The sequence below is a fragment of the Dendropsophus ebraccatus genome, chromosome 4 (genome assembly GCF_027789765.1).
Source record: "Dendropsophus ebraccatus isolate aDenEbr1 chromosome 4, aDenEbr1.pat, whole genome shotgun sequence".
Taxonomy (NCBI): domain Eukaryota; kingdom Metazoa; phylum Chordata; class Amphibia; order Anura; family Hylidae; genus Dendropsophus; species Dendropsophus ebraccatus.
In genome coordinates, this window is record NC_091457.1 from 171,175,355 (window position 1) to 171,189,110 (window position 13,756).

General features: G+C 46.4%; 1 protein-coding gene across 2 annotated transcripts in view; it reads right to left on the reverse strand.

Moving 5' to 3' along the window:
* LOC138789136 (putative ferric-chelate reductase 1) overlaps window positions 1–13,756 on the reverse strand; it is a 567,372-nt gene that overhangs the window by 32,840 nt on the left and 520,776 nt on the right. For both annotated transcript variants that reach the window (XM_069967740.1, XM_069967741.1), the window contains exons 5-6: window positions 9,155–9,299; window positions 2,893–3,072 (exon numbers count right to left, since the gene is read on the reverse strand). In XM_069967740.1, coding sequence (XP_069823841.1) covers window positions 2,893–3,072; window positions 9,155–9,299 — 325 coding nt within the window. The remainder of the gene's footprint in view (window positions 1–2,892; window positions 3,073–9,154; window positions 9,300–13,756) is intronic.

Genomic DNA, 13,756 nt, shown 5'->3' on the forward strand with positions numbered 1-13,756 from the left:
AGAGAGAGAGAGAGAGATACACTGCAGGCACAGAGAGAGAGAGAGAGAGAGAGATACACTGCAGGCACAGAGAGAGAGAGAGAGAGAGAGAGAGATACACTGCAGGCACAGAGAGAGAGAGAGAGATAGATACACTGCAGGCACAGAGAGAGAGAGAGATACACTGCAGGCACACAGAGAGAGAGAGAGAGAGAGAGATACACTGCAGGCACAGAGAGAGAGAGAGAGAGAGAGAGATACACTGCAGGCACAGAGAGAGAGAGAGAGAGAGATACACTGCAGGCACAGAGAGAGAGAGAGAGAGATACACTGCAGGCACAGAGAGAGAGAGATACACTGCAGGCACAGAGAGAGAGAGAGATACACTGCAGGCACAGAGAGAGAGAGAGATACACTGCAGGCACAGAGAGAGAGAGAGAGATACACTGCAGGCACAGAGAGAGAGAGAGAGAGAGAGAGATACACTGCAGGCACAGAGAGAGAGAGAGAGAGAGATACACTGCAGGCACAGAGAGAGAGAGAGAGACACAGAGAGAGAGAGATACACTGCAGGCACAGAGAGAGAGAGAGATACACTGCAGGCACAGAGAGAGAGAGAGAGATACACTGCAGGCACAGAGAGAGAGAGAGAGATACACTGCAGGCACAGAGAGAGAGAGAGAGAGAGAGAGAGAGAGAGAGAGAGAGAGAGAGAGAGAGAGATACACTGCAGGCACAGAGAGAGAGAGAGAGAGAGAGAGAGAGAGATACACTGCAGGCACAGAGAGAGAGAGAGAGAGAGAGAGAGATACACTGCAGGCACAGAGAGAGAGAGAGAGAGAGAGAGATACACTGCAGGCACAGAGAGAGAGAGAGAGAGAGAGAGAGAGATACACTGCAGGCACAGAGAGAGAGAGAGAGAGAGAGAGAGAGAGAGAGAGAGAGAGAGAGAGAGAGAGATACACTGCAGGCACAGAGAGAGAGAGAGAGAGAGAGAGAGAGAGAGATACACTGCAGGCACAGAGAGAGAGAGAGAGAGATACACTGCAGGCACAGAGAGAGAGAGAGAGAGAGATACACTGCAGGCACAGAGAGAGAGAGAGAGAGAGATACACTGCAGGCACAGAGAGAGAGAGAGAGAGAGAGAGAGAGAGAGAGAGAGAGAGAGAGATACACTGCAGGCACAGAGAGAGAGAGAGAGAGAGAGAGATACACTGCAGGCACAGAGAGAGAGAGAGAGAGAGAGAGAGAGAGAGAGAGAGAGAGATACACTGCAGGCACAGAGAGAGAGAGAGAGAGAGAGAGATACACTGCAGGCACAGAGAGAGAGAGAGAGAGAGAGAGAGAGATACACTGCAGGCACAGAGAGAGAGAGAGAGAGAGAGAGAGAGATACACTGCAGGCACAGAGAGAGAGAGAGAGAGAGATACACTGCAGGCACAGAGAGAGAGAGAGAGATAGAGAAAGAGAGAGAGAGAGAGATACACTGCAGGCACAGAGAGAGAGAGAGAGAGAGAGATACACTGCAGGCACAGAGAGAGAGAGAGAGAGAGAGAGAGAGAGAGAGAGATACACTGCAGGCACAGAGAGAGAGAGAGAGAGAGAGAGAGAGAGATACACTGCTGGCACAGAGAGAGATACACTGCAGGCACAGAGAGAGATACACTGCAGGCACAGAGAGAGATACACTGCAGGCACAGAGAGAGAGAGAGAGAGAGATACACTGCAGGCACAGAGAGAGAGAGAGAGAGAGATACACTGCAGGCACAGAGAGAGAGAGAGAGAGAGAGAGAGAGAGAGAGAGAGAGAGAGAGAGAGATACACTGCAGGCAGAGAGAGAGAGATACACTGCAGGCAGAGAGAGAGATACACTGCAGGCAGAGAGAGAGAGAGATACACTGCAGGCAGAGAGAGAGAGAGATACACTGCAGAAAGAGAGAGAGAGAGAGAGAGAGAGATACACTGCAGGCACAGAGAGAGAGAGAGAGATACACTGCAGGCACAGAGAGAGAGAGAGAGAGAGAGAGAGAGAGATACACTGCAGGCAGAGAGAGAGAGAGATACACTGCAGGCAGAGAGAGATACACTGCAGGCAGAGAGAGAGAGAGATACACTGCAGGCAGAGAGAGAGAGAGATACACTGCAGGCACAGAGAGAGAGAGAGAGATACACTGCAGGCACACAGAGAGAGAGAGATACACTGCAGGCACAGAGAGAGAGATACACTGCAGGCACAGAGAGAGAGATACACTGCAGGCACAGAGAGAGAGATACACTGCAGGCAGAGAGAGAGAGAGATACACTGCAGGCAGAGAGAGATACACTGCAGGCAGAGAGAGAGAGAGATACACTGCAGGCAGAGAGAGAGAGAGATACACTGCAGGCACACAGAGAGAGAGAGAGATACACTGCAGGCACACAGAGAGAGAGAGATACACTGCAGGCACAGAGAGAGAGATACACTGCAGGCACAGAGAGAGAGATACACTGCAGGCACAGAGAGAGATACACTGCAGGCACAGAGAGAGATACACTGCAGGCACAGAGAGAGAGAGATACACTGCAGGCACAGAGAGAGAGAGATACACTGCAGGCACAGAGAGAGAGAGATACACTGCAGGCACAGAGAGAGAGAGATACACTGCAGGCACAGAGAGAGAGAGATACACTGCAGGCACAGAGAGAGAGAGATACACTGCAGGCACAGAGAGATACACTGCAGGCACAGAGAGAGAGAGAGAGACTGCAGGCACAGAGAGAGAGAGATACACTGCAGGCACAGAGAGATACACTGCAGGCACAGAGAGATACACTGCAGGCACAGGGCTGGGCAGAACCACCATAATACATATATATGCCGCACACAGTAGAACAAACAAACGAGAGAGGGAAATCCTGGAGATCTGCACCAACCATCCACTGGTCATAGGAGAAGGCGAAGGACAGGTATCCGCTGGCAGGGCCGCTCATCTCAGTCAGCACAGAGTCACCTTCTCTGGTGAAGGACAGGAAGAAGCAGAGCGGGTCTCGCCGCGGGTCACAGCTCGGGCTCCTCACACAGAATTTATGGCTCCCACATCCGGCAGAGTTGAACTGCAAAGATTACCAGGACCAGTCATGTGACCGCAGGTGTCACCCCCGACATGTGAGCGGTATGGAGGATATAATAATCTCTATATACCAGAAGGTCACAGACATCATGTGACCAGGACCAGTCATGTGACCGCAGGTGTCACCCCCGACATGTGAGCGGTATGGAGGATATAATAATCTCTATATACCAGAAGGTAACCCACAGACATCATGTGACGTCCTGCAGCTCGGAGTGATATAGAGGTTATAATAATCCCTGTAAATGGGCGTGTCCTACTCTTCAGATGCCCCGCCTCCTCCAGGATGATTGACAACCAGCTCATTTCTGGCTGAACAGGATTTCGACATGAGCCACCTGTCAATCATCCTGGAGGCGGCGGGGCGGCCTGGAGACACAGAACGGGGCAGATACAGGCAACGTCACAGACCATGGAAGAAAGATTATACACTCACTGATTATATTTATATACACACACACAGACAGACAGCTATTACCGGGCACCATATGTAACCTATACAGTGGTACCTTGGTTTAAGAGCGTTTTGTGACTTGGTGTAAGAGCTCCCTGTACTGGGTGGGAGGGGAAGTGGGGGAGGGGCATGGTCTGCATAGCGGGGTCTATAGCCCTGTACTCTGACCCAGAAAGTCTCCCTCTCCTTCCAAATCATAGCAGATCCACTTCAGGCTGGGGCTTACATCTGGGGACAGGACTGTGGAGGTAATCTCTCCATAGCTGTAACCCCTCTCTCCCCGGACAGAGAGTGCTGCTATATACTGTGCCCACATCTGTCCTGCTCCCTGCAGTCTGTCAGCCCTGATTGGTCCATGCTGAGCACACCCCTTCCCCATTCCTGTCATGTGACCACACAGATCTGACAGCAGCCATGCTTCTCTATTCATCCTATTGTACTACACTACTGCATTATGGGGATCTGCAGCTCCATCCTGTATCTACAAGCTGCTGCTGTGTTATCAGGGTTATACAGTTACTATACATTATATACCACATGCTGCTATACTGTACAGTAACATATCACATATTCAGCTGCTGCAGTGTTATCAGGGTTATACAGTTACTATACATTATATACCACATGCTGCTATACTGTACAGTAACTTATATATCACATATCCAGCTGCAGTGTTATCAGGGTTATACAGTTACTATACATTATACACCACATGCTGCTATACTGTACAGTAACTTATATATCATATATCCAGCTGCTGTGTTATCAGGGTTATACAGTTACTATACATTATACACCACATGCTGCTATACTGTACAGTAACTTATTATCATATATCCAGCTGCTGTGTTATCAGGGTTATACAGTTACTATACATTATACACCACATGCTGCTATAGTGTACAGTAACTTATATATCACATATCCAGCTGCTGTGTTATCAGGGTTATACAGTTACTATACATTATATACCACATGCTGATTGCTATACTGTACAGTAACTTATATATCACATATCCAGCTGCTGTGTTATCAGGATTATACAGTTACTATACATTATATACCACATGCTGCTATACTGTACAGTAACATATATCACATATCCAGCTGCTATGTTATCAGGGTTACACAGTTACTATACATTATATACCACATGCTGCTATACTGTACAGTAACTTATATATCACATATCCAGCTGCTGCTGTGTTATCAGGGTTATACAGTTACTATACATTATATACCACATACAGCTATACTGTACAGTAACTTATATATCACATATCCAGCTGCTGTGTTATCAGGGTTATACAGTTACTATACATTATACACCACATGCTGATAGCTATACTGTACAGTAACTTATATATCACATATCCAGCTGCTGTGTTATCAGGGTTATACAGTTACTATACATTATATACCACATGCTGCTATACTGTACAGTAACTTATATATCACATATCCAGCTGCTGCTGTGTTATCAGGGTTATACAGTTACTATACATTATACACCACATGCTGCTATACTGTACAGTAACTTATATATCACATATCCAGCTGCTGTGTTATCAGGGTTATACAGTTACTATACATTATATACAGCATGCTGCTATACTGTACAGTAACTTATATATCACATATCCTGCTGCAGTGTTATCAGGGTTATACAGTTACTATACATTATATACCACATGCTGCTATACTGTACAGTAACTTATATATCACATATCCAGCTGCTGTGTTATCAGGGTTATACAGTTACTATACATTATACACCACATGCTGCTATACTGTACAGTAACTTATATATCACATATCCAGCTGCTGTGTTATCAGGGTTATACAGTTACTATACATTATACACCACATGCTGCTATACTGTACAGTAACTAATCACATATCCAGCTGCTGCTGTGTTATCAGGGTTATACAGTTACTATACATTATACACTACATGCTGATTGCTATACTGTACAGTAACTTATATATCACATATCCAGCTGCTGCTGTGTTATCAGGGTTATACAGTTACTATACATTATACACCACATGCTGCTATACTGTACAGTAACTTATATATCACAGATTCAGCTGCTGTGTTATCAGGGTTATACAGTTACTATACATTATATACCACATGCTGCTATACTGTACAGTAACTTATATATCACAGATTCTGCTGCTTCTCATTGTTCCATCTCTTCTACATGTTATTCAGAATAATAATCTGTATATTTGGGCCGTGGAACCAATTGTCTGCAGATCAGTGATTTCTTATAGTAAACTTTGCTTTGGTGTAAGAGTGTATTTAGATTACAAGCACCGTACCGGAATGGCTTATGCTCGTAATCCAAGGCACCACTGTACATGTACCTAGCACTTGTAATGCTGTCACAGGCTTCTAGCAGATGACCGGGCTGAGATTGGAGCCATCTCTGCCCTCCCGGCCTGGTATAAGGCTTGCACACCTGAGGACTAATTAACCAGACAGCCCCTAGAGTGGCACAGTGCAGGCAGAGCCCCCACCCAGAAGCACAGACCACTGATCTCCACAGTGCAGAGCCCCCCCCCCAGCAGCACAGACCACTGATCTCCACAGTGCAGAGCCCCCACCCAGCAGCACAGACCACTGATCTCCACAGTGCAGACAGAGCCCCTCCACCGTCATCAGCCCCTCCTCCACCGTCGTCGTAGTCAGCCCCTCCACCGTCGTCGTTGTCCCCTCCTCCATCATCATCGTCCCCTCCTCCATCATCATCGTCACCCCCTCCTCCATAATCGTCATCGTCAGCCCCTCCTCCATCATCATCATCATCTCCTCCATCATCATCATCCCCAGCCCCTCCTCCATCATCATCATCCCCTCCTCCATCATCATCATCAGCCCCTCCTCCATCATCATCAGCATCCCCTCCTCCATCATCATCAGCATCCCCTCCTCCATCATCATCAGCATCCCCTCCTCCATCATCATCAGCATCCCCTCCTCCATCATCGTCAGCCCCTCCTCCATCCTCATCATCGTCAGCCCCTCCTCCATCATCATCAGCCCCTCCTCCATCATCATCATCGTCAGCCCCTCCTCCATCATCGTCAGCCCCTCCTCCATCATCGTCAGCCCCTCCTCCATCATCGTCAGCCCCTCCTCCATCATCGTCAGCCCCTCCTCCATCATCGTCAGCCCCTCCTCCATCATCGTCAGCCCCTCCTCCATCATCATTGTCTCCCCCTCCTCCATCATCATCCCCTCCTCCATCATCATCCCCTCCTCCATCATCATCCCCTCCTCCATCATCATCATCGTCAGCCCCTCCTCCATCATCATCATCGTCAGCCCCTCCTCCATCATCATCATCGTCAGCCCCTCCTCCATCATCATCATCGTCAGTCCATCATCATCATCGTCAGCCCCTCCTCCATCATCATCATCCCCTCCTCCATCATCATCATCGTCAGCCCCTCCTCCATCATCATCCCCGTCAGCCCCTCCTTCATCATCATCCCCTCCTCCATCATCATCATCGTCATCCCCTCCTCCATCATCATCATCGTCATCCCCTCCTCCATCATCATCATCATCCCCTCCTCCATCATCATCATCGTCAGCCCCTCCTCCATCATCATCATCGTCAGCCCCTCCTCCATCATCATCATCGTCAGCCCCTCCTCCATCATCATCATCGTCAGCCCCTCCTCCATCATCATCATCCCCTCCTCCATCATCATCATCGTCAGCCCCTCCTCCATCATCATCCCCGTCAGCCCCTCCTCCATCATCGTCATCCCCTCCTCCATCATCATCATCGTCATCCCCTCCTCCATCATCATCATCCCCTCCTCCATCATCATCATCCCCTCCTCCATCATCATCATCCCCTCCTCCATCATCATCATCATCGTCATCCCCTCCTCCATCATCATCATCGTCATCCCCTCCTCCATCATCATCATCGTCATCCCCTCCTCCATCATCATCATCGTCATCCCCTCCTCCATCATCATCATCGTCATCCCCTCCTCCATCATCATCATCGTCATCCCCTCCTCCATCATCATCATCGTCATCCCCTCCTCCATCATCATCATCGTCAGCCCCTCCTCCATCATCATCATCGTCAGCCCCTCCTTCATCATCGTCAGCCCCTCCTCCATCATCATCATCCCCTCCTCCATCATCATCATCGTCAGCCCCTCCTCCATCATCATCCCCGTCAGCCCCTCCTCCATCATCGTCATCCCCTCCTCCATCATCATCATCGTCATCCCCTCCTCCATCATCATCATCCCCTCCTCCATCATCATCATCCCCTCCTCCATCATCATCATCCCCTCCTCCATCATCATCATCCCCTCCTCCATCATCATCATCCCCTCCTCCATCATCATCATCCCCTCCTCCATCATCATCATCCCCTCCTCCATCATCATCATCCCCTCCTCCATCATCATCATCCCCTCCTCCATCATCATCATCCCCTCCTCCATCATCATCATCGTCATCCCCTCCTCCATCATCATCATCATCGTCATCCCCTCCTCCATCATCGTCATCCCCTCCTCCATCATCATCATCCCCTCCTCCATCATCATCATCGTCATCCCCTCCTCCATCATCATCATCGTCATCCCCTCCTCCATCATCATCATCGTCATCCCCTCCTCCATCATCATCATCGTCATCCCCTCCTCCATCATCATCATCGTCATCCCCTCCTCCATCATCATCGTCATCCCCTCCTCCATCATCATCATCGTCATCCCCTCCTCCATCATCATCATCGTCAGCCCCTCCTCCATCATCATCATCATCGTCAGCCCCTCCTCCATCATCATCATCGTCAGCCCCTCCTTCATCATCGTCAGCCCCTCCTCCATCATCATCATCCCCTCCTCCATCATCATCATCGTCAGCCCCTCCTCCATCATCATCCCCGTCAGCCCCTCCTCCATCATCGTCATCCCCTCCTCCATCATCATCATCGTCATCCCCTCCTCCATCATCATCATCGTCATCCCCTCCTCCATCATCATCATCGTCATCCCCTCCTCCATCATCATCATCATCATCTCCTCCATCATCATCATCGTCAGCCCCTCCTCCATCATCATCATTGTCAGCCCCTCCTCCATCATCATCGTCAGCCCCTCCTCCATCATCATCATTGTCAGCCCCTCCTCCATCATCATCATCAGCGCCTCCTCCATCATCATCATCGTCAGCGCCTCCTCCATCATCATCGTCAGCCCCTCCTCCATCATCATCGTCAGCCCCTCCTCCATCATCATCGTCAGCCCCTCCTCCATCATCATCGTCAGCCCCTCCTCCATCATCATCGTCAGCCCCTCCTCCATCATCATTGTCGTCACCTCCATCGTCATCACCCCCTTCACTATTGTCATCACCTCCATCGTCACCTCCGCAGCCTCCACCACCATCACCGTTCTGTGTGGCAGTGGCGTGTTGTATCTCCTATTCCCTCCAACACACCAAGCTGCCACCACACATCACCAGACTCCCCTAACCCTGTGTGTATGGCCGCGGCACTGGGTGGGGCAAACAACTGGAAACCCAACCACCATAACAAGTTATGACCACAAAAAACTGCAGTACCGGCTGTGTAAGGGATGATGCAGGGGGCGCAGCAGGCAGCGGGGCGAGCTGCAGTTTACTGGAGATGAGCGGAGCGCTGGACTGACAGACGACCGGACCGGGGACCTTCACCCAGTACACAGAGTATTTCTCCACCACTGTCACCCTGAAATAGAAGAAACCGGAAATTAAATATAAAATAAATTTTATATATATATTATATATATGCACACACACACACACACACACATATATATATACATATACACACTGCCAACACCCCACCCGGCCCCCGGATATAGATAGATAAAGATATATACGGTGGTACCTTGGTTTAAGAGCATTTTGGTTTAAGAGCTCCCTGTACTGGGTGGGAGGGGGAGGGGCATGGTCTGCATAGCGGGGTCTACAGCCCTGTACTCTGACCCAGAAAGTCTCCCTCTCCTTCCAAATCATAGCAGATCCACTTCAGGCTGGGGCTTACATCAGGGGACAGGACTGTGGGGGGGGGGGGGGGGGGGTAATCTCTTCATAGCTGTAACCCCTCTCTCCCCAGACAGAGAGTGCTGCTATATACTGTGCCCACATCTGTCCTGCTCCCTGCAGTCTCTGTCAGCCCATGTGTTTCCCATCCTCTCCCATTACTGTACAGTAACTTATATATCACATATCCAGCTGCTGCTGTGTTATCAGGGTTATACAGTTACTATACATTATATACCACATGCTGCTATATTGTACAGTAACTTATATATCACATATCCAGCTGCTGTGTTATCAGGGTTATACAGTTACTATACATTATACACCACATGCTGATTGCTATACTGTACAGTAACTTATATATCACATATCCAGCTGCTGTGTTATCAGGGTTATACAGTTACTATACATTATACACCACATGCTGCTATACTGTACAGTAACTTATATATCACATATCCAGCTGCTGCTGTGTTATCAGGGTTATACAGTTACTATACATTATACACCACATGCTGCTATACTGTACAGTAACTTATATATCACACATCCAGCTGCTGCTGTGTTATCAGGGTTATACAGTTACTATACATTATATACCACATGCTGCTATACTGTACAGTAACTTATATATCACACATCCAGCTGCTGCTGTGTTATCAGGGTTATACAGTTACTATACATTATATACCACATGCTGCTATACTGTACAGTAACTTATATATCACATATCCAGCTGCTGTGTTATCAGGGTTATACAGTTACTATACATTATACACCACATGCTGCTATACTGTACAGTAACTTATATATCACATATCCAGCTGCTGTGTTATCAGGGTTATACAGTTACTATACATTATACACCACATGCTGCTATACTGTACAGTAACTTATATATCACATATCCAGCTGCTGCTGTGTTATCAGGGTTATACAGTTACTATACATTATACACCACATGCTGCTATACTGTACAGTAACTTATATATCACACATCCAGCTGCTGCTGTGTTATCAGGGTTATACAGTTACTATACATTATATACCACATGCTGCTATACTGTACAGTAACTTATATATCACACATCCAGCTGCTGCTGTGTTATCAGGGTTATACAGTTACTATACATTATATACCACATGCTGCTATACTGTACAGTAACTTATATATCACATATCCAGCTGCTGTGTTATCAGGGTTATACAGTTACTATACATTATACACCACATGCTGCTATACTGTACAGTAACTTATATATCACATATCCAGCTGCTGTGTTATCAGGGTTATACAGTTACTATACATTATACACCACATGCTGCTATACTGTACAGTAACTAATCACATATCCAGCTGCTGCTGTGTTATCAGGGTTATACAGTTACTATACATTATACACCACATGCTGATTGCTATACTGTACAGTAACTTATATATCACATATCCAGCTGCTGTGTTATCAGGGTTATACAGTTACTATACATTATATACCACATGCTGCTATACTGTACAGTAACTTATATATCACATATCCAGCTACTGCAGTGTTATCAGGGTTATACAGTTACTATACATTATATAGCACATGCTGCTATACTGTACCGTAACTTATATATCACATATCCAGCTGCTGCAGTGTTATCAGGGTTCATATCCAGCTGCTGCAGTGTTATCAGGGTTATACAGTTACTATACATTATACACCACATGCTGCTATACTGTACAGTAACTTATATATCACATATCCAGCTGCTGTGTTATCAGGGTTATACAGTTACTATACATTATATACCACATGCTGCTATACTGTACAGTAACTAATCACATATCCAGCTGCTGCTGTGTTATCAGGGTTATACAGTTACTATACATTATACACCACATGCTGCTATACTGTACTGTAACTTATATATCATATATCCAGCTGCTGTGTTATCAGGGTTATACAGTTACTATACATTATACACCACATGCTGCTATACTGTACAGTAACTTATATATCACATATCCAGCTGCTGTGTTATCAGGGTTATACAGTTACTATACATTATACACCACATGCTGATTGCTATACTGTACAGTAACTTATATATCACATATCCAGCTGCTGTGTTATCAGGGTTATACAGTTACTATACATTATATACCACAGGCTGCTATACTGTACAGTAACTTATATATCACATATCCAGCTGCTGTGTTATCAGGGTTATACAGTTACTATACATTATACACCACATGCTGCTATACTGTACAGTAACTTATATAACATATCCAGCTGCTATGTTATCAGGGTTATACAGTTATTATACATTATATACCACATGCTGATTGCTATACTGTACAGTAACTTATATATCACATATCCAGCTGCTGCTGTGTTATCAGGGTTATACAGTTACTATACATTATACACCACATGCTGCTATACTGTACAGTAACTTATATATCACATATCCAGCTGCTGTGTTATCAGGGTTATACAGTTACTATACATTATATACCACATGCTGCTATACTGTACAGTAACTTATATATCACATATCCAGCTGCTGCTGTGTTATCAGGGTTATACAGTTACTATACATTATATACCACATGCTGCTATACTTTACAGTAACTTATATATCACATATTCAGCTGCTTCTCATTGTTTCATCTCTTCTACATGTTATTCAGAATAATAATCAGTATATTTCGGGGGTGGAACCAATTGTCTGCAGATCAGTGATTTCTTATGGGAACATTTGCTCTGGTATAAGAGTGGATTTGGATCACAAGCACCGTCCAGGAAGGGATTATAGTGGTAATCCAAGACACCAGTGTGTATATGTGTATGTGTATATAATATATACAGTGGTACCTTGGTTTAAGAGTAACTTGGTTTAAGAGCGTTTTGCAAGAAGAGCTCACAGTTTTTCAAAATGGTGACTTTGTTTAAGAGCATTGCTTTGGTGTAAGAGCTCCCTGTACTGGGTGGGAGCGTGAGTGGGGGAGGGGCATGGCCTGCATAGCGGGGTCTGCAGCACAGTACTCTGACCCAGGAAGTCTCTCTCACCTTCCAATTTATAGCAGATCCACTTCAGGCTGGGGCTTGCATCAGGGGACAGGACTGTGGGGGTAATCTCTTTATAGCTTTAACCCCTCTCTCCATGGACAGAGAGCGCTGCTATACTGTGTCCACATCTGCCCTGCTCATTCCTTCATGCTCCCTGCAGTCTCTATCAGTCCTTGTGTTTCCCATCCTCTCCATTCCTGCTATAATGTGCTTGCACTCACACTCAGCTATACACACTGCTGCTATAATGTGCTTGCACTCACACTCAGCTATACACACTGCTGCTATAATGATTATAAAATGATTTTTGGGGTGTGGAACCAATTGTCTACATTTCAATGATTTCTTATGGGAAAATTTGCTTTGGTATAAGAGTAGATTTGGATTACAAGCACGGTCCCGGAACGAATTATGCTCGTAATCCAAGGCACCACTGTGTGTGTATATAGAATATAAAAAAAAAATTATAATATATATATATATATATATATATATTATATACACACACTCACTAGCCACTTTATTAGGTACACCTGTCCAACTGCACGTTACCACTTAATTTCTAATCAGCCAATCACATGGCGGCAACTCAGTGCATTTAGGCATGTAGACATGGTCAAGACAATCTCCTGCAGTTCAAACCGAGCATCAGTATGGGGAAGAAAGGTGATTTGAGGCCTTTGAACGTGGCATGGTTGTTGGTGCCAGAAGGGCTGGTCTGAGTATTTCAGAAACTGCTGATCTACTGGGATTTTCACGCACAACCATCTCTAGGGTTTACAGAGAATGGTCCGAAAAAGAAAAACCATCCAGTGAGCGGCCGTTCTGTGGGCGGAAATGCCTTGTTGATGCCAGAGGTCAGAGGAGAATGGGCAGACTGGTTCCAGCTGATAGAAAGGCAACAGTGACTCAAATAGCCAACCGTTACAGCCAAGGTAGGCCGAAGAGCATCTCTGACCGCACAGTACGGCCAACTCTGAGGCAGATGGGCTACAGCAGCAGAAGACCACACCGGGGGCCACTCCGCTCAGCTAAGAACAGGAAACTGAGGCTACAATTTGCACAAGCTCATCGAAAT